Source organism: Dromaius novaehollandiae, chromosome 2, assembly GCF_036370855.1.
Source record: "Dromaius novaehollandiae isolate bDroNov1 chromosome 2, bDroNov1.hap1, whole genome shotgun sequence".
Taxonomy (NCBI): Eukaryota; Metazoa; Chordata; class Aves; order Casuariiformes; family Dromaiidae; genus Dromaius; species Dromaius novaehollandiae.
Genome location: NC_088099.1, coordinates 23,355,759 through 23,377,986, shown reverse-complemented (window position 1 = coordinate 23,377,986; position 22,228 = coordinate 23,355,759). Strand labels below are relative to the sequence as shown.

The 22,228-nt window shown below is 37.1% G+C and overlaps 1 protein-coding gene across 5 annotated transcripts in view; it reads right to left on the bottom strand.

Annotated features, from left to right (window-relative positions):
• Window positions 1–3,114: 3,114 nt before the first annotated feature.
• Window positions 3,115–22,228, bottom strand: part of TRDMT1 (tRNA aspartic acid methyltransferase 1) — a 31,104-nt gene continuing 11,990 nt past the window's right edge. For 4 of the 5 annotated variants that reach the window (XM_026098671.2, XM_064505982.1, XM_026098666.2 and 1 more), the window contains 8 exons: window positions 20,687–20,758; window positions 17,114–17,179; window positions 15,521–15,590; window positions 14,530–14,613; window positions 13,662–14,032; window positions 9,503–9,560; window positions 8,424–8,553; window positions 3,115–3,876 (listed from right to left, as the gene is read on the bottom strand). In XM_026098671.2, coding sequence (XP_025954456.2) covers window positions 3,776–3,876; window positions 8,424–8,553; window positions 9,503–9,560; window positions 13,662–14,032; window positions 14,530–14,613; window positions 15,521–15,590; window positions 17,114–17,179; window positions 20,687–20,758 — 952 coding nt within the window. In that variant the 3' untranslated portion in view covers window positions 3,115–3,775. The remainder of the gene's footprint in view (window positions 3,877–8,423; window positions 8,554–9,502; window positions 9,561–13,661; window positions 14,033–14,529; window positions 14,614–15,520; window positions 15,591–17,113; window positions 17,180–20,686; window positions 20,759–22,228) is intronic. The other variant, XM_064505983.1, reaches the window with a different exon arrangement.

Genomic DNA, 22,228 nt, shown 5'->3' with positions numbered 1-22,228 from the left:
CTCTTCAGTTGTGAGAACATATGTTTGAAGGATCAATGTGTTTTGCTTCCAAATGCCAGGCTGTACCTCAATTTAAAATCGTGGTAGAGTTACATGAGTTCAGTGCACAGACCAAGGTGCAAAACAATCATGCTCTCAACCAAGATGGGATTTCAGGATGTATTCCTGTGTTTAGAGAGAGACAGCAGCTCCCAACTGGAGGACCTTTTAGGGACTTCTTTGTGGCAGTTTTCTGAGTTTTAGTAACAATCATCTCTGAAAGGTGCCCAACCAGAGCAGTCACTCAGAGAAACCCTGAAATTCCTTCCAACAGCCCTGTCTTACTAGAGGTGGTGTATTCCAGTAAATTTTAGCCCCTCTAACTCTTTTTGCTTAATCAGAGCTCTATGTGGGGGGCATGTGCTTCCTCCCACTGTCAAAAAGATCACGGCTGTCTGGTGATGTAATGTCATATATTTCTTTTTCTCAATCCCAGTAGTCAAACAAACATAACACAAATCTCTTCATAGTCTTCACAATAACATTTAAATTGACATGTTATCACTACTCATTGTTTAGTTTCCATGCTGTCTTGGATATCAGTTACTTATTCAAGCAAGCTGCTACTAAATGAGCATTTGCTTCCTTTAATGAAGTTTATAATACCAGAACACCCATGCCTGCACAGACAAAAACGAGGACGCTCACTGGAATTCATCTTTGGCTATATGCCTAGTTTCTAATACTCCAGCATTATTTCTCCTAGGATATTTCCTTGACCACTTCTACTTTATACACTATTTATAAATATTTATTAATATCGTGTATTCTTTAAACATCATACAGAAAAAAAACCACGGAGCACATAAGTGGTTTCAAGTATCTAAAAGGCAAAATATACTAGATTTCTAATGGATTTTCACTTCATAATGATTTACAAAAGACAAGAAATGTAATTCAGTATTTATACAAAAAGTCAATGGAGCATTAAACTTCAGTGTGACTAGCAAGCAAATAGAACAGAGAAAACACAGGGTGAGCTGAGAATTAACAGTTCATCCTTGAGATGTAACAAATACTTGTTGAATTGTCTATTTCTTTTAGAAATTTGCTATAATTGCTACCACAGAATACAGTCATCAAAATATTGGACCTGTTCAGATTTCAATTCAACTGTTACTTTTGAGATCTGTCTTCAGAGAACACAATGGACATATCCATGACTAAACTTTAGACATGTGATAGTATTACTACAGAGCAATGTTTTTTCAGCTTGTACTACACAGAATCCTGGCAATCCTTACACTCCTTCTACGGTGCTGAGCAAAAGGTGAGACAACAATGCTTACCAGCAAGAGCCTTACGTTCACTATATGAAAGGATGTACCTCCTCTGGAAAATATTATGTTCATCTACCAAAACAGATTCAAACTACTGCTTTGAACAAAAGATATTTCAGCAACTTCACTGTTACATAGGTTTCTTCATGAGTATAGGGAAATCCTGGATTAACTCCGATAAAAACAAGCTTGTATAGGTAAACCATCCTCTAAAGGCAATTGCCACGCTCTACAAGTGACTGCATAAATATGACACCCCTAAATATGACATCTTTTTCCTCAGTGGAGATTCTTAAGCTTGAGGGAATTCGGCCATATCATCTCATTCGCATAAGAAGATAAATTTCACACATGCAGACTACCTGAACTGTGAAAGCAAAAATCAGATTCTAGATATCTCCTCTCAATTCCAGAGCTGTCCTCCAGATTTCACTCATTTACCTTTCAGCTGCTCTCGCTGCTAAAATTTCATTGCTGCTAAAATGCTTAAGCTGAAGTTGCAAACTACTGCACAGATGTAGTCTGCAAAGCACTTATTATTAGGAGACTGCTTGAAAAAAGGGAAACAACATGATCATCAAGCGAGGTCAAGCAGGTGCAATTCAGCAGAGCTCAGTAAACAAGTCTATTAATGACAAATAGATGGGATAGGAAGCAGTTCACTCAATTTAGCTGCACTGGTTTTCCAGGACTGCTAGGGGTAAAATATACAAAGACGTCTTTACAACTCTGAAATCTGTTCTTTCAAAATATTATCTGCTTTGGGAACAGATCTGATCAGTAAACAAATTTCAGTCTTCACAGTCATATTAAATTAAAAAATCACTGCCAACATATAACAGACTGTATTGCTATGTCATAGTTTTACAGGCAGTTGGTAACTTTCAAATTACACTTTAATACAGCTTGCTTATGAATGGCATATACACAATTAAAATATCATTTATACACTAAAGAACTGAAAACTAAATATTAATAGTAATATTTTGCCAAATATTATTATAGTGAGGCAAAATAAAAAGGTTATTTACATGCTTTAGCAGAAAAAAATCCCATTTTGTACATAAAATTATGATTTCCTTTGTTTTGGTTTGACTGTTTAGATCACTTTTGAGAGGAAAAGATCCTGCCATTATCATGTATCTCCAAGAACAAGACCATGTAGTCACCAGAACTCATCTTCAAGACAAAAGAGACCAGTCCAGAGCTCCCTCGGGAGAATCTATTTCCATTTCTCTTTTATAGTTGGAACACCCCAAGTGGTCAAAATGCTCTTGGAGAACAAGACAGGCTGAAGTAGCTCAGCCCAAGCTGTTTACTAAGTATCATCTCGCCTTTTCCTCTCTCAACTTGGCTTTTCTCTAGATAGCAGTATGGCATTATCTGTACCAAAAGTAACAAACTAGATACATACTTCTTCAGAAGGCATTCTGTTTTTTCGTAATTTTCTCTGCTGCGACAGGACACTGAACTTACAAGACCTGATGATACACAAATTTTTTAGTCCAGCTCCATGAGATGGTGTATACATGTGGCACTCTGGGTGGCCACAGGCAGTGGCCTCATCCCAACATTCACTCCTTACCCTAGCAGTAGTATCAAGTTTTATGAAGAAGTCTTAGAAAATAACCATACAGTTTTTCTCCAGTTCTCATGCCATAGAAAACCTTCCTTGGCTAGACACAGAGTTTTAAAATCCTTTTATGTCTTGCATTGTGTAGGTCTTTGGAAAGGACCAATGATCTCATCCTGCATAATTTAAGTGAGAACAGAAACAGCCAAGTTATTGTCAGAGTTGTGATAACCTTGAAATATTTTTATTTAGTTGCCCTGAAACAAATTCCTCCAGACAGACACAGTTGGGTTCCAAAAACCTACAAGTATCTGGAGAAGATCAGACAAAAATAAACTATAGATGATACTGTGTCTCCTTAAAAATCATATACAAAACATTGCATTTAGTCGTTTCATTAGCTACAAAAACACATCAAAATTTCAGATTATATATACAGTAAATCTTTTAAGAATGGATCAATTATATTTACAGATGAAGACATTTTATATGTAGAACTTAGTCTCTGCACTTAATTAAAACATCTTTGACATTTACAGCCTTTTTATAGTGCATTGAGAAGACAGTTTTAAGATAAAATACAAAATTTTTATCCATTTTCATTGAGGGATGTGTAAATGCTCCTATTTTTCATTTTGCAAACTAAAAAGAACATTTCAATAGAGCAATTAATTCTTGGAAACATCCATTTCAGTAAAACATCTGTACAGTGCAAATCCACCATAAATACAACACAGTATTAAAAATACATGAGAACTGTTCAGTAAAATACCTGGACAGATATTTTTATTAACTATGATTTTTGTCCAGCCGCTATCAGCTTCCTCTTAAAGATTAAAGTATTTTCTGTCATCGGTCATACTCATCAGACTCAGGTTCTAAATTATCCAAGTAGAAAGGAGATCAATTTTGCCACCACACGTACGTTGAGGCTGTTTCCCAGAAGACGGTAGCGTTGCTTTATTGTTACTTTGTCAGGGAAGCCTAAAACAAAAACACATAGTTTAATGCCATTAACAGAAATACACAGTTCAATGCCCTTAGTCTGCGTTTGTTCCTAGCTTTTCATCTACTGCTATTTTTAATGAACAATTCTTAAAACAGTTCTCACAGACTGCAGCTTATGTATAGCTCTCCCCCACACACTCTCACCTAAAATTCACAAAGTCACAAAAATAATTCCCAACCAGTTCACTGGATTTGGACTGGTTCTTCCATTAGCAGTACAGCCATTTCTAAGATTTAACAAGTAGCTTTGAAACACTGCTTTACTCTGTAACTAATGCTAATCTAGCTTTTCTTCATACCGCTCAAAAAGTCCAACCTTCCTGGTGAAGGATGACCATCTCAGGGAGGGGCAGCATTACCTAAAACACTGCACAACTGCTACTCTACGGACTACCAGCTGAACATCCAAAGAGGAATGTGGCCATGGCAGAAAGGAAAAACTCAGGCTCTGCAGATGTATTAAACTGCTTCTCTCGACAACCTTTATATTTTACTTCTAATCTGAGCTCCTCTCACCAATTAAGGCAAATCGAACCAGTCTGACAGCACAATACACCACCAGTACAAACTGGGCTGTGAGCAAGGCTTACTGCAGTGAGTGATCGAGCAGCTGAACAATTTTCCATGTAATTCAACACTGACCCTGTGGAATGCACTCAGAAATATAGAGAGCATCAAAAATGTCCTTCACATTAGAAGAGCAAGGACTGGCAGAAAGAAAGGAGGCCCAGAAAAATTTAAACTGGTTCAGGTGTTGCAAAATGTCTGCACTGTGTATTGAGTGCACAATCAGAGGTGAGAGAGGAGCTGAGAATTAAGCTACCAATAACCAGCTGGTCAACTATAACTGTCCTGGCTTACACTCTTAGCTCACTCTAGCTGTGAACTAAAGTGCGTTTGCTTTAACTTGAGTGAAAGACAAACAGCAGCAGTGATTCAACTGTTCATGTCATTTGCTAAGCTGCTGAAACTTGATCGCATTCAATTATTTGATCATACCCTAAGAAGAAACACCTAACTTTGACCCTGAGGTCACCAGCACCCAGATTAGCTTTGAAGCATACACATGGTGTGCGTGCAAAACTGATGTACATGTTCTGAAGTTTTCACAGCACATCAGTGAAACCCTCTTCCAGAGAGGGCTCAGGAGAGAACATGGCTGGACAGAAGCTAAGCCAAGGGTGGGAAGCTGAGGAGGAGGTGTCTGGGAGGAGTTGTTCCATCCTTCTCTGCCAGTTATTAATGCCTGGAACGTGGACTACTTTGGTAAATGCATCTTCTGCCAGTTCCAACCACTCTGCCCAGCTTCCTGGCACTCAAATTTGGGCACCTATTCTTCTCTCTTTGGAACAATCACTTACATTCCCACACAAACTTCCTCAGCTGGAGTTTTCACTTAAGCCGCTGGATAAGGCTCTGAATTTACAAATTTTAAAAGAATATATAAAAATGAATGTGCACTTATACACAAACACATACACACTTATAGCCGAATAAGTGTATCTAAACAGTGAAAATTCCAGAGTTGCTCCTACCGCCTCTTGGCAGCTGTAAGCCTGGATTTATTTTCAGGACTCACTGCTTCCTTTATGCCAAGTCCCCTCCATCTGCCTGTTAACATTATCTTGCATCTCCTCTCTTCTCGGCTCAAGAGCAGGCTACATCAGGAGGACAGATTTAACAACTCATAGTATGTGGGTACTTGCTGCACAGTTCTGAACTCCCTCCATATCGTTTAGGCCATACGTGCTACTTGACAATGTCACAGTCTTAGCAACACCCGCTACCAAAGAGTGCTGGCTTCCCACTAGGCTGCCTTTTGTTTCTCAACAAGGTACATACATTACTAACAGGAAAAATGGAAAAGGAACAGCATCGTGATGTCACTCTCATGAAAACAAGTCATAGCTGCAAGAATCATGTGATCACTTTTAACACTACTGCTGTGGGACCCATGACAATGACTAAGGCAAATGACTGCAGTGTTTCAATGACCCATAGTGCAATTACTATTTCTACATTCAGATATTAAAAGCACAAATAAATCAGTTAATATTAAGAAAGAACAATGACTGTAACTCTGCATCTCTTGTGTAGGAAGGGGTTACAATACAGATCCATTTAAACACAACTGTGTTTCTTTTGTTAATTGTAGCTGTAGCTAGGAACAGCATCTGCTATCAAAGCTTCCTGACATTCTCTTCTCTTAAGGCTTATTTTCAGTTTACAGTTTTCTCATTCTTTAGTTTTTCGGCCAACACATTCACAGTGGGTATATCTTAAGGATTTTTGTTAAAAATTTCAGCCCAAATGGTGCTGTCACTACAGAATGTAAGAGCAGAGAAATGATAGCACATTTTCCTTTGAAAACTCCACATTTCACAACAATGACTTGAAATCTAACACAGGAGAAACACATTTTGCTGTAACTGTAAATATAGCAAATTACAAGCCTTTGGAAAAAAACACGCCTTGCAAATACTCAGAGGAAACTTAGATTATAGTAGCTAAGTTCCCAAGAGATTCTAATCACCTAGAGGTGAGTAAGACCCTTTGCAAGTACACATTAGGAAACTTCTAGATTCAAACACAGAGGAAAGAAATGTCAGACTTGTGACTCAGCGTACGGGAAAGACTTATTCTGCATACAAATCAGGAGTATATGATGGAGGAAGCTGCTGGACGAGAAAGGCTTGTTTCATCTGCTGTGGAAGTTGGAAGTGTAGGATAGCAAAGCAAGGAACTGCAAGAATTGTGATGAAGGTCTCACTATTAAGGCGGAAGTGTATTGCCCTTTCAGAGCTGGAATCTGTCCCTGACACTATTGCACAGTTCATAGGTAATAAAAGACAACTTTGTTAAATGAGCGGTTCACAGATGGTGACTATCTGGAAGCTCTTCACATTTAGAAGCTTGACTTGTGAGAGTTCAGTTCTTTTTCATGTAAGTATTAAAGCTCACAGCTGCCCCTGAGGATGAGCAGAGGATGAGATCTGAGCAGAGGAAGCATTGTATCATTCCAACCACTCTGAAATAGTAAGTCAGGCTTCACAAGCTGGTCACCCTAAATTAATGGTGTCTTCCAAACATAAATCTCTCCTCACCTCAGTTCTCCCTCTGTAAAATATAAGCAGCATTAACCCTACCACATCCCTTTTAGCTATTGTAAAGACAGATTTAATGTTTGGGAAACAACAGCTATTATAATAATCATCATATTTAAAAAAGAAATGGACAATTCTGTATTCAAAAGGCAGCTTGACAGCACAATAAACTTCTTTTAATAACATAGAGGATGCATGCTGAACGACGAGAAAACCACACACTGAATAGTAATTCAATATGCATCCCTGCTTAGCTTGTTAGGCTTCTTTGCATTAGCCTAAGTCAATATGGAAGAGAGCTGTGCTAAGACAAAGGCTGTCTGCAAAAAGGAGTCTATTAAAGGGAGGCTATGAAAAAAACTGCATATGGGCATGTAACTCAACATAGCACACTCTACAAATACTGTTATACAAGCAAGCTTAGTTCTGGCTACTCTGAATGTTTGACTTAGCAACCTTGAAACTGTTCTTTAAATGTAATAACTCTGAATGTAAATGAGAAAACAAAATAAAACTGCAAAAGAAAAATATATACAAACTATTAGCCTTCCTTAAAACTCTTAAGTCACAGAGGAATTCAAAGGAAAATGTAACAAATTACTCAAGGTCACTGACATCTGATTCTTTGGAGGCTGGTATTGCTGAGACAATCAATTGAGCTGATAGGATGGCAGCAGGCCAGGCTCCTTAGCAAGTAATAACATCTATGCTTTCTTGCTTTTCTTTATTTATAGAAGGGCAAGAGGAACTCTAGTGAATTTGTTGCAGACTTAATTCTGGTTGACCTGTATGCAGTGTAATGGTATTGCATAGTCTTGCTCCTTGACTCCCTCTTCTCCACAAAAATAGTTAGAAAATGAAGTACCTCACCTTATTAGACCAACAGCTAGTATTGCCTTTTCTAGAAAACAGAGAGGCCTTAACAGATCATTAACTGAAGAGTTTGGCTACTCCTGAACAAAGAAGCATCTGTATCTTTGGAAATTCCCTGTTAGCAGCTGCAAATGTGTAGAAGAGAAAAAGTAAGTAGTTCAGACACCGAGAACCAATAACAGACTTCCTAAATTGGCAGGATATGTTGACTTATTACAGTTGTTGGTAATCTTGACTGCTGCATGAATAGTTTCAACTTTAAAACAAAGGTCCTCCTTCATTGCCATTCAGTAATACAGCATTTCTCATTCCGAAACTTTTTTCTAATTTATGAAAATAAACATAACCATAGAGATTAGTTTTTATAAACTGTGAGAAAACTAATGGAAATTCAGAGAAATGTTAGCCAAATAATAAGAAATAATCATTAAAATAAAATTGTATGAAAAAAACTGCAGAACAAAAAGCATGGATTACTCCTCATCAAAAAAATAAGTCGTCATTTCATAAAAATGAAGAACAAATAGGCACTTTGCAAGCACATACCAAATTCTGGAGGGAATCCATGGAGATTTGCTATTTCTCTTGGGGTAAAGTACCTCAGTTTTAATATTGACAATTTCATAAGCTTCTCTTCTTCTGGTATCATCTCAATGCATTTAAACACTGATTCAAGCTATGAAGAATATCCAAAACAACAAATAGATAGCACTCATGCAAGCAGAACATGTAAAATTATGCTGTAACACTCATAACAGATTATCTTTTTGATTATCACAGTGCCAAAGACAATAGCATGTTTTGTTTGAAATTATCATTGGTGCTATATTTTTTCAGCCAACATCTCAACACATGCATTTACAAGAAAGAAACCAATGTTGCCATGTGGGAATCCATCATTTCTTCCTTCAGTTACAAGCCATACCAATACTAAGTGAGGCAATCAAAGGACTATAAACATTTGTTAATGACAGAATAAGATGGATGACTCAATAGCCTGACCATCTACAAAAATTACACTGTATGGATGCAGCTGTTTTAAGACATTTGCTTTGAGATTATTCTGAATTCCAATGCTGCATTCCTCATATGCTTAGAAATGCTGTGTAGTACTAGTGAATGGCACAGAAGTGCAGGAGGATACGCTTGTGTACAGAATATAGTTTGTGAAAAGTATCTTTGAATACTGATTCACCCATATATTTATTTATTTTTACCTTTCCCAATGCCCAAAGACCACTTTTAATAGAAAATATTTTTTCTATTCAAACATTTTAAACATTTGACATGCTTGCTGGATCATTCGTGTACAAAGACAGGCCAGAGAATCACAACACGGTAATGTAAGTTATCCATAGAATTAGTCCATTTTAACATTTTCACATACCCCTGTGACATCTCTGTGTGACACTATGGCTAATAAAATAATAGCAACTTGTATTCCCCCCAGATAGAGGTATACATATAATCTTGATTTAAATAAACTGTTGTTTGGGAACTCAGCTGCCATAAAATGTAGCTTTAAAAGCATTTTTCTTATAATAAATTCAGAACACCGGAGCAGAACACAGACAGAACAAGTTTTAAAACAAATCATTCTCATATGTTAGTCTAGACATTCTTACCTGTACATCTACTGCTGTCTGAAGAACTGAGCCTGTGCCTTCTACATAGTGTCCATACCTTAACAACAACAATAAAAATCTTAAGTGAAAATTTTCATTGGACTTCAAAATCCTGACAACTGCAAACATGCAGGGAGCTTAATGAAGTTCATTTATTGTGATTAACACACAGTTTCCTGGATAGATAACACAGAAGTCCTTGTTATTAACAATGCTAACCCTGGAAGTGCAGTTCAGCCTTTGAATGTAATCCCTAAGGATGAGTCTGCAATCAGTGCCCAAGGGTTTATCCATGCTAATGCCTTACAGAAGGCAACTGGCCAAGGAATTCAAGCAAGCCATCATCAGAAAGGGCCATCTACATCACACTCACCGATTTTATACTGCTAAAGGCAAAATGGTCCTAGGTGTTCAAACTGACTTTCCACCATTAAAGGGGGAGAGTAGACTATTAGTGGTGAGCCTACAAGTTTTGTATCATTCCATTAGGAACAAAGCAATTCAGTCAGATTTAACTTTTGGTTGTTTGCGGATTTTCCAGAAAGGGAAGGGAAGGGAGATGGTCAGGCTTCTGTGCAGAGCAGCTAGCAAGAACAAAAAAAACCCTGACTAAATAGTAAGTAAACTGATATTATAAAACCGTATGATAGCTTTTTTAGATCTTTTGTGGTTGATTACATAACTACATGTTTACTGTATAGTCTCTCCAAGGCTATCATTTAAATATAATTATGTACTTGCTGGGCTTTCAGAAACATGTTCTGCTGATCTAAACAACAATAGCATATGAATGCCCTGAACTGAAAGAGACTGAGACAGGGAAACAGACAGTTTTTCCACAGTAGAAGAATTTCATAACACCTCCTGAACCAGATGGAGGTGGTTTGCACCTACCATTAACAGATACTATTCCTTATTCTTCTCTTCATATCTGTAGACAGCTGTGCAGGGTCTTTTACTTCATTTTGGGCTCATTCTACACCAACACACTTGGAACAATTTTTCTTTCAAGTTTTTCTAACGCCACAATGAAGAAATGAATATTCTCCCTTTAGCACAGATGCAATGACCCACCAGACCTCAAGCTTGAGAATTTCTTCTCCAGTTAGAAAAGTTTATGAGTAGTTCTTCCAATCTCAGTGAGACCAACTCACATTTTTTAAATAAAGTATATGCAAATCTTATTTAGCATCAGAACAAAAGGGCCTAAACACTAATACAGATTAAAAACCCACATGAAATTGAACTGTGTTGTAAATACATAATATTTAATTGGTTAGATGCGTTCTGAAAACTCCCTAATACCATGTTTTACAATGTAGCATACATGTGGCAGTGAGGAATTTGATATCCTTCTTACGGTATCTAATCTTATATTTCAGATTAATATATCTGAGGCAAAATAAATAAATGAGGATAAATTTCAGACTAGTATTTTATTCCCTTTACTGGGGAAAAAAAGGACTTTTTCGATGGGATACATGTTATATAAAATGTTCCACTCTAAATAACTGGCACTAGAGTATGGAATTGCCCACAGAAAATTCCATTTGGTGTAGAAAGATAATGTAACACAGTTAAAAATGAAGATCACCATACTGCCATTTTTATAAATAAATAATGGGGGTGGGTCAGGGTTTTTTTTTTTTTTTTTAACCTAAATGTGGGCAAATATCCAATGTTAGCTGGATGTTAATTACTTATTATTGCAGCTGCTGACTTCAGAAAAAATTAACATTCCTAAGAGATTCAGAACGTAATGAAATACAGGAAGTCTTGCCAAAGTAAGAAATGATCTATTGATTTTTGGGTATTTCATTACCGGTTATAATAAAGAAAGAAATTGCAGTCTTTTAAATTTTTACCTGACTCAAGATTTTTTCTTCTTTGTTTCTGCAAGCTTTTAAAAAAATTCTTAGTTTCACATACATAATATATCATCTCTAGGTACTCTGTGTCCTGTATTATGGCTAATAAAAAGATGATTTCCACAATGTTATAGTTTCTGTCACTAATTTTACACTGTTTCAGAAGGTATTGCTTCTCTGGTCAACAGCACGTCAAGAATTTACAAGCAGATACAATATAATCATATCTAAAGAAATACTTTTTATTTGCTCTGTTTGTTAAAATGGCCAATTGCCTCTCTCACAACTTCAGCCACCATAAATGATGCTCCTAAGAGAAACTGTGGTATTTATACTCTCAAGGAACTCAGCAACCGTGTTCAAATTGTCCTGGTGTCCAGGGTCAGAAGGGATCACAAGATCATTTGCTTGATCCCCCACATATCACAGGCCATTGCACTTTGCCCTGTGCTGCACCAAAGCATTTCAATCCTCAGAAGACATACTGGTATGATACAGGCAGAGAGCAGAAGGGTCATATACTGTTGGTGTTTGAGGTTCTTGAAAGAGCAATAGCAATGGATGCAACATACCCAGATTATCCTTAGCACGGGAACCTTACTGGAAATCTCTGAACACCAATCACAAGTAAGGAAAACAATTTTTCCTCATTTTCAGTGCTGGTGATCAGCATGACTCTCGTAAGAAAGACACATACAGGCATCTCAGCAAAGGGACTCTCCATACTACTCAGAGTACTGCTCTGCTCCGTTCAGGGTCCTGTTTCCCAAATTTGCCTCAGAGAAAGCCAAAAACAACTCCTAGAATACATCCAGCAGCAACTTATTCTTCATCTGAGAAACTGACTTGGATGAAGCCTGAAACGTAATTATAATCAGTCTCTCTGCAGAGCTGTAAATGATATGACCACATTGAGGACCATTTTGGCAATCTTCCTTCCAAAAGGCTCATAAAAAAGGGAACAAAGACAGTAACTCAGACTCTTACATTCTGAGCCAAGAAGAACTACCACAAGTATCTGGCCTGACTCCTTTTAAATCAGCATAAGGGTAACACTCATGTTCAAGGCCAGATTTCCCACCACTATATACAAAGACTTCAGATTTCCAACTCAGCAGACTCCTTCAGTGTGAAGTTGATAAACATGACCACAAAATGCCATGACGTATTCTAGTGGAACCACAAGTGCAGAATTTATTTTTGATGACACATATGACAAATGAGATACACAAGGCATCATTCTGGCCTAAGGTTTTTATTTTATTTATCTTAACCATTTTAGTTAAGAAATAGATCCTACAAGATGCTGAATGCCCTGCAACTCAAAACAGCAAGGGCAAAAAAGGCTTATGTTAATCAGAGCTGGGGGAAGAGCTTTCCTGCTCCCGAAATTTTGAAATTTTGGGTTTTTTTCAGCCTTTATATCATCAAAAAGTTGAAATCACAGAATCTACAGGAATTCTGTCTACACCATCTGCCATTTTAATTTCTACTAATAAAAAAACCCAACTTGTTGTAATTAACTTTAAGTCATCAACTAAAAGCCATTTTGTTGAAACTTCTTGAGAATTCCAAAAAACTGTCTAATTTGAAAAATTCACTGATATTAACATTTGCTACAAACTTCCAGGCTCCAACTGGCATTTTGCAATACAAATGCATTTAGCTGAAAAGCTCCTGAACCTCGATTAGTGGGATTTCAGGACATTCAACAATCTGTCAGTCAGCCCTAAAATTCCAATGTACAAATGAGAAAACTACGAGACATAAAAGCACTGGATGTTTTGCTCCAGCAAATATGATTTGCAATGCAGACACCTAACTGGTTTTATGACAGATAGCCCATCCACAGCTCTTCCGACCTACAAAGCTGAAAAATCCAAGAAATCAATAAAATGCACAGTGGAGATGGTTTTAATGAGGAATGGATCTGTCATACGTAACACTTTATAATTTCAGTGAGCAATATAAAGAAATTCATTAATGAATCAGTACTATACCCAGTCTGCTGAAACCATATTTCTGCAGGGGTAATTAAGCTTCTGTGAAGGTCAACAACAAATGGCACTGTCTTTTGTGAATGCTTTTTTAGAGTGGGCATATGATGTTCTGCCAGACAGATTCTCATGCTGGCATTCTACTGGATGAGGAAGCATGCTATATTAGAGCAATTTTTTTTTTCCAGAGAGGCCTGTCTTTTTGATGAAATGGCTCTCCTTGTTTTTAAAGTATGCAAGTAAAAACACAAGTTTCAGAACAGGATTCAGCAACAGATTTTCTTTTTAACTCACCCTTTTGTGAAGCATGTGGATCTCCGGCAGGTGGGTTTAACAATGTCTAACAAAAGAGCATAGCGCAATAAGGACTTTGGTGGTAGGAAATACTGACTCATTTCTTCATTATCCTCTTCCAGGAAATCTTTTAGCATTTGAATAGAGGAATCATTGTCCTGACTGTGCTTCCTTTCCATTTCTTCTGCTGTTTCAAGCTTAAAAAGAAAGGCCCCCTTTGGTAAGTTCTTCTTGCTGCTGCAATCAGGACCAACACTTGGATCCAAATTCTTCTCTTTAGAAAGCAAGGAAGAACTAGCTTCATCCAGTTTGTCAGCAACTTTGTCCTTGATTAAGTCTTTTAGATCTTGATCTGGGAACTTTGTCAATATCTAAGTTGTAACAAATTGTGAGAAAAATTAAAGAACTTAATTTGATACTGCAATAAACAACTCAACTGCAGAAACTGCAATAAGAATTCCTTCAGAGATGCTCAGAATAAAGCAAGTAACTCTATTATTTTTATGAAGATTTCAAAAGATTTTGGCATCAAGATTTACTGATGATTGCAACAATTGCAAATAATCACTCTTACAAAAGGACTTTTCCAAGGTTGTGAGAAAGGTAGCAAAATGCATTGTTTTCTAGCCTGCTAATAGCCTCCAAAAACTTCTCCGAATTGCTTTAAGCCACCTAAGGCACTAGCAGGCATTTCAGTCCTTAGAAGACTCAGCATCCAGGGCAAAAAAAAAAAAAAAAGACAGATTATAACGTTTGTGTTAATACCCCCTTATCTGTCCAGCCATTCTTCCCCACATCACTAAACTGAAAATTTAACCCTCAATCTTCATAAAACAAAGCAAATTCAACTAATAGAAATTAGACTCACCTCACCAGGAGCTTGAAAGGAAAATGGCATTGGGTGAAGCCTTGCAATTAGAAAATATCGCAGCCTAGAATTAGGAATGCCAAGCTGTAAGCAAAAACCACAAGCCTTTAGTCCATGTGATAAAAAGAATAGAAGTGATCTATATTGTCATACAAGTTATATACCATTATTTACCATAATAAAACTGTCACACTAAAATATGTTGCCATTTTCAAGCTATCAAAATTAATTGATAATATCTAAGCACTTGTACTGAACCCATGAACATAACTTCCATGACTAAGCATGCTCAAGCAAACAAACAAGTAAATATTTTTTTCTTCATGGTTTTGACTTTCTCTGTAAATGAACAGAAATGTAAACAAACTTTTTATGTGAGGTAAGAAGAAAAATGGCATTATCATCACAGTTTCTTGGGACAGACACTTTCAACAAAGAAGCAAAAAGGTGTTTCACTGCCATATTAAACATGGAACTATATAAGACATCTAGCAATGAAACAAATGTACCACAACTGATTTTCAATCTACTCTTTATAAGCTTCTCTCAAATAGATATAGCACTCCATCAATTCCACTTAGTCTTACACAACTTAACTCTCCCTTAGTTCTTTTTGCAGTTGCCAGGGAAGCACTCAAACAGAGCCCCTTCTCCCACAGATAACACAGTCAAGTTTTCTGCATTGGAAAAATCATGGGCATCAGCACTTCTGAAGTCATGAGGCTCCTGTTGCGAAAACTACCTTCCTGGTCATAGTGTAAATTCATGCCTATCTAAAAAATAACAATGGTTGCAAAGCAATACACAATTGGGACCTCAACAGTAACAACAGCATGATTTTGGCAATATCAGAAGCCATGCCAGATGGCTCGCTCATTCAGAAGAATGTCTTCAGTACTGGGTATTGCTCTGTTTTCCAATACAGTAAATCATTTTCAAATGTCCCTAGGCTCAGTACAGTTTGAAAAGTTAAAATGATATTAGTACTTACACAGGTTGGAGACAAGAGAAATTCTTGACATTTAAATCCACATGTTTCTAGTGTTTTCAAAAGTTCATTTCTGGCAGTGAGAAGAATCAAAAAGCAATTACTCCTCTCATAAGCACTTATACACCCTTTAGGCCATTTTTCACCCTAAATAAAAACACATGAAATGCAATCCCTTAAGTACTAAGACATTCATTAGATTCACTGAGAGAACCAGAGAATTACAGGTATGAAGTCATCCATTTCTGTTTGAGGAGACAACTTCCTATGTTCATATGGTGTTACTATAGCCAACAAAGACTGACACACATTCACAGGCATCCCATAACTACTTTGGAGGAAACACCCCTTCAAAAAATAGCCCATCTCTAGAAGAGTACTCAGTGTGTCAGCAAGGAAAATAACCAGAAGGCAAGACTATAAAATAAGAGATTAAAACTGCTACAGGTAGCTCACTACTTCCCTCTGTTCATGTACTTGGCATCAGCCAAGGCTAGTAAGAGTGATGATTCAAAGGATGACAAAAATTGGTAGCTTTGATAATAAAAGCGGGGCAGGACTGTATTCTACAAACATGGGAAAATCCATTGAAATGAAAGCATGCCTAGTAAGACTTGTCTCTACTATTCTATGCAGACTGTAGCAAGCTACAACTACATAAAAATTAAGAGCTGTGACCTGTATCTGGCTCTGCCAGGTGTCATAAGGGAATTTTGTCTGGTGTGTTTTCTGAGCTACAAATTGTTTCAAACACTGGCCAGCAAAGCAAATCTCAGGGAATCTTAGAGACTACAGCAGTAGTTTGAATCTCCAGTATGTGTTCACAGAGGACTTCCGCATGCTTTTACCAGCTAGAGAGCTGGACACGCCTCCCAGCTGCCTGACATATTAATTAAGGAGCATGATGATATGCAGGCTGGCCCCTCTCTTGGTACTTTAAGGAATGCTAGGAAGAGATCCTACTCTATTCCTCCAAGAAGTGAAAAAGACAACTACAGCTCCCTCTCTCCTGCTTTGCCCACAAGTGAGCAGAATGCTCCTGCTGTCATTAGGTAACCTTATCACTAACTTTCCTCTTCTGTATTTCAAACAAAAGTTACATACTGTTTTCACACCATCTCTCTGGACCATTTGATGCCAACACCGAACCAGTTACAATCTAATATCAACAAAGGTACTGAACAAAGCCAGTACAATCCTCTCTGATCTCAAAACAAGATACCATGAGCTCCTGTCATGCATAAAAAACCCAAAGTCTGAGTGCTACACACAGTATTATTTTATTTGAAAATGAATAAATACTCTCCCTTTCTGAAGGATACAAGATCATGGAAGATGAACAACGGAGTAAACTTGTTCAAGTTATAACATATTTTATCTTAGCTGCTTAGAGAAATAATCTTTCAGCATGTTCCTTTCAAATCTTAACATTTTCATTCCTAAATTTAAAAAAGTATTTTTAACCCACAGCTGCTAACTGTCTCCTCTCACCCTGTCCTTTCTTAACTTAAATTTTAGGAAATAAAAATCCTGCTTTTACCTCCTAAAGAAAGTGTTCTTAATTAAAAATGAAAACATGCATAAGTTAGACTTTACCTTGCAGAAGAGGATTCAAATCCTTTGACATTTTCTAAGAGTATGTATTTCGGAAGCTTCTGCAGCCTACAGGAAGAAAAACAGACCAGAGGAGCTAGGTGTAAACTACATTATATATTATCAGACAGATTTGCTTAGCTGTAAGAAAGATCAAAATATTTCTATGCCTTGTTAGTGGCAAATGGCAATCCTTAACAAATGTATCTCAACTTTAAAGGTTGGCAAGATCAAGTAATACCCAACTGAATTAAAAACGCGGACTGTTGGTAATTCCCCTCCCCCCTCCAAAAAAAATCAAATTGCTATTGTTCGGATAGAGTACTTAACACTCCATCTCTACCACATTTCTGAAAATGTTTACCATTGTTCATTTCCTAAAGCATAATATTATTATTCAAAAGACTGAGTTTATAATAGGCAAGATAATTGTCAAGGGGAAAAAATATCACCATTCATCCATGGAACAGGAACTTTTTTTTTTTTTAAAACGCATAAACCTGAAATCAATGTCAAAATGTGACCTCAACTTTAGTAATGTAATATCAGAATCAGTATTCATTTAGTTGCTTTTTTCAAGAAATACATTTTCAGAGCTCAAATTGCAGATAGTCTCAATTTTATATAATTAACTTATTCATTTTGAAGGGGGAGGGGAAGGAGGCTCGTGACGTTTAGCAGCATCAGTGCAGAAGTCTGGAAATAGGTTCATTCCAGTATCAGCATATTGCCAAAACTGTGCCAGGGACCATTCTAACAATTTCAAAGCATAGACAATTTAGATTCAAATGTTTAGGAATATTCTCTGTACCAATTAATAATCTAGTAAGACTAACATAGACATAGTCTGCATGCCACACATGGGAACAGAATATTAATGCTGCCAGAAAGAGGCATTACTGACTTTATTTAAGTCAGTAAGTGACTTCAGACTTGCACTAATGTAAATCAGAGCAGAATTTATTTTATCATATTCTTAATTTCCATCAATTAAAGAAATTCACAAGAAGAATTAAGGAACTAAAGCAGAACCTATCTGTTGGTATGTTTATCCCCAAACAACATCACCATCACCTGCTATGAAGCTTATTTCTAAAGTAATGAATACAGAACATAGGCTGAAATGCAAAAGCTGGTACAGAATTAACAGGTGACAAGGAAAATCATCACTGCACAAAGAGGACGTGTTAAGTACTTGGCAGGTTTTAATATTATGTCTGTAAAACTGGCAAACTTTGATGGTTTAGCATTAGATTTCAGTGGGTTATGGCTTGGGCACAATAAACAGATAGTATCCAGACCATTTGGGTCAGACTATATTCACTGGCTGGAGGCATCAAAAGACTTCCCAAGCATTCCCAGGCCCTGAGCTTGTCCTTTCCTTGCCTTTAATGTTAGCCTTCCCAGGCTATCTTTGAGCCTCATTTAAGCTACATTTCATTATAAAAGGCTGAACATAAGGTAGGAACACCAAAGGGATGGGAAATTATTTTATAGTTTCCACAAATTGTATGCATACTATTCCAATTTAGAACGTGAAGTTCTACGAAAATTCCTATATTAAGAATTTCCCTTTTTTGGTCTGAAATACTCCAAAGCCAACATCTGGCAAAGATGTCATTTCCAAAACATACACAAACACTATCTCAGCAAAACACAAATCCATTGGAACTGGGAAACTGCAGAAACCACCATCTTGAACATATTACAGACTGCTTACAGAAACTGTTTCTTCACAGAAATGACCTGCCCAAGGGAGATAAGGGATGTCAGGAGTGTCTCATGGGGTGCTGAGATAAAGCGTCACAGACGAGCCTAGTTCCTTTGCATCGTCATGATGAAGAACACATGCCCTGCAGCGTCTAAAGCTTTGGTTTTGAGAAGGGAAAGCTTCGGCCCTTTATCCAGTGAAGCCCACAGAAACCAGGAAGCACCATTTCCACGAGTGCACAACAGTGTCCCCAAAACAGCCATCCTCTTAACTGCCTCGGCTTAATAGAGAGGAATACTAAGGTCAGGAGTCCCTTAAGGATATGGAAGATGCTAATATTCTGACAAATAATTAAGTTACAGACTATCTGTTGTTTTTAATTTAACATTCTGAAAGGTCCGTCAGAAGGTGTGAGTTACATTCCTTGTTCAAACAAAAATATCCTTTGCAACATTTGGAAAGCTACCTATCTCCCTATTTTTCTGTCTCTAACCAAAAAGCAGAATAGTAATCTCTCTTTGTATCTACAATTTGTCTAATTCATTGGGCTACAATATCTAGTCAAATGGATTTCTTCTGTTTTCTGTCACAGATTTCTTGGGTGATCTCAGCCAAATCACTCACTTGTGTCTATATTCTCCATCTCTTAATGACAAGGGAAATTAGGGCATCCAACTAGTGCCGCTGGCTGCAGCAAAGCTGTTTCTGGAAGAAGGATGGAGACCCTCCTCTCCTAGTGGTTAACAGCAGCTTGAGAGGAAGTCTGTTGATCATACTAGTTTCTTTCTGTACAAAAAGAATTTGTAGGGAAAAAAAAAAAAACACAAGCCAGCAAGACCTCTCTTCCTCCTCCTCCAATTCTGAGAGTAAGATTAACTGACAAAGGAATATATTGGTAGCAGCCCTTTCAGTCTCCAGCATAAGCAGGACTGTCAGAATGGAAATGTCTGGTGGACTGTAAATTATGCATATTCCCAGGTTGATGCCAATTGCTGCCCAAAGGACATCTCAATCCAGGAGCAGAGACTTCTGCAAGACAATCTCAGTGAGCAATTGCTTGCTCCGCTCCCCAAGAAAGGGTGCTCACAGTACTACGTATCTCTTCCCAAAGGAGACTGTAAGCATTACTTGGAGCTGATTTTTAACACTCTCAATAAGAACAATTTAGGTCAGTGATGGACACTTTGTTTGGATTTACTGTTTCAAAAAGGACTGCACGAATACCAATAATTATGCTTATTTCATTATGAACTGGGGCTTCCAGCAGACAAAAATGGCAGATGAACACAAAGAGAAGAGCACTGTTCAGACAGTTCGGTCCTATTTGAAATTTTTAGTATTACTACTCAAGAGATTGTACTACAAACAGAAAATACACAATCTGCCCCAAGATACCTAGAAGCAGCACCAAAGAGACAGAATAGAGACTCAGAAAGAAGGGAAGGGGAAGGAAGATGTATTGCATTTTGGAGCCAATAAGAGATTTAATTAAATCCTTCCAAATGTTACCTATTCAAAAGATGACTAAATATTGAATCAAAGCATTTTACCTGACATTTCTAACTATTTTCATGTTTCCATGATGCTCATTAGCAGAATGTTATATTACCTCCTCCTGCTTCTAAATAAAGTCAATGGAAGTTTTATGCTGAACTGAACATAACTGAAAATAAACAATATCCAAGCTTTTTCATTTAGTCACAGTTTAAACAGATAAACAATAAAAAAGAAAACCACACAAGGAAGACATATACAGTAACTACATGATAATGGTGTTAGTAAAAGACAAGTACTTATAAGTTACATGTGATCATGTGCAAATAAATGATTAACACCATATTACTAGTATAGAAGTTAATTTCTACCTTGGGAGAATATCAAGGATATAGAGAAAACTCTTTGTCCGTGGATCAGATACATCACCTTGCAGACCAATTCTGAGAAAGAATAAAAAAACACCCATGTATTACTTGGAGCATACCATCATCCAACTTTCATTTTTCTACAGAATGCTGATGCTTTTCACTTTGAGTTTTGAAAGTCATTTTGTATAGGTATCATGTCCAGGCACGAGGACCTGCTCACAGGAACAGTGTCCTAAGAAGTGCTCTAAGGAATGAAAGTTTGCCCTGAAATCCATCAGCTCAAAATGAGGTTAGAACTGAGAGCATCCAATAATGAAACTCACTGCCCAATCTGCAAAGTGTTTAGTATTCTGGTCTTATCCAGCAAAACTCTTGATGGTTCTGAACACACAAGAAAACTCACTGAACTCCCTTGGAATTCCCAGCTATTTTACACTGAATGTATTCCATGATTTCTATGAATTAAAGCCTTACTACTCAAATTTTGCAGGATTTAGCCCTTTGTGAATAACTTTGCTTATGTGACCAAATTCATAACACTAAGCTGGGCAGCTCATGTGGCTCAGTTGCTTCAGGCCTGTGTTTCTCTAACTTGTATTTGTATCAGCTCTTAAAAAGAATAAAATCTTGGTAGAAGAGTGTTGGCATGTCTCTAAATTAATTACTCAAGCACAGTTTTCTTCTCTGAGTTTTCTTCTCAAGAAAAAAAATTGAAGGAAGGACTTCTATACACATCACATGTTCACACAGACACATTTTTAAAGATCAGCATCACTTTGGAGGGATTTCTTTATGATCTGACGGTATTCCTTTGAGTTACGCTTTTTTACACAAGCAGTTCCATCAGCATCTACAGAACTTTTCATGAAGCTGCTACTCTGCATGAACATAGTCAACAGAATCCTTCCTCCACTGATCTATTAGGGATCACTGCTGTCAAAACATACGACCTTAAAACTAATCTGAGAAACAAGAACCCAGTAAGTTCAGTTCTTAATCAGCAAAGATGTCTCTATCATCCGCAAAATTATTTCAAAGTCATGATATATATAAAGTTTAGAAAACATAATCTATGTGTATATCCAGACTCTGATCCTCTTAATCTAGGCTAAAATAGGAATATTCTTCAAAATTAACTATTTGTACACATGTGCAATTTTCAATGTACAAATAAGAACACACTCCATTCTTAGTCACACATAAAACTGAGGAATTCCAGTTCTTCTTCTGGAGTTACCCCAGTGAAAGATCAGATTGATAATTAAAGGGAAAGAAAGCACACATAAAGGGCAAATTCTTTGAATTTCACTGGTAGAGAAGCAATACTAAGCACAAACCAGAGGCTGTAACAAGCTTAATTATTTTAATTGACTTAAAATATGCATTAAAAAAGAATGATCAGTGATTAAAATTTAAATTGTTGAATTTCTTCCACTTCAGTAACCTCATGTCAGTAGGGCCACAACACTGCTACCTGAAAAGACAAAGATGCAGAGATGAACCACACAGTTTCAGTCTTGAAGACATTTCCATTCTAACAAT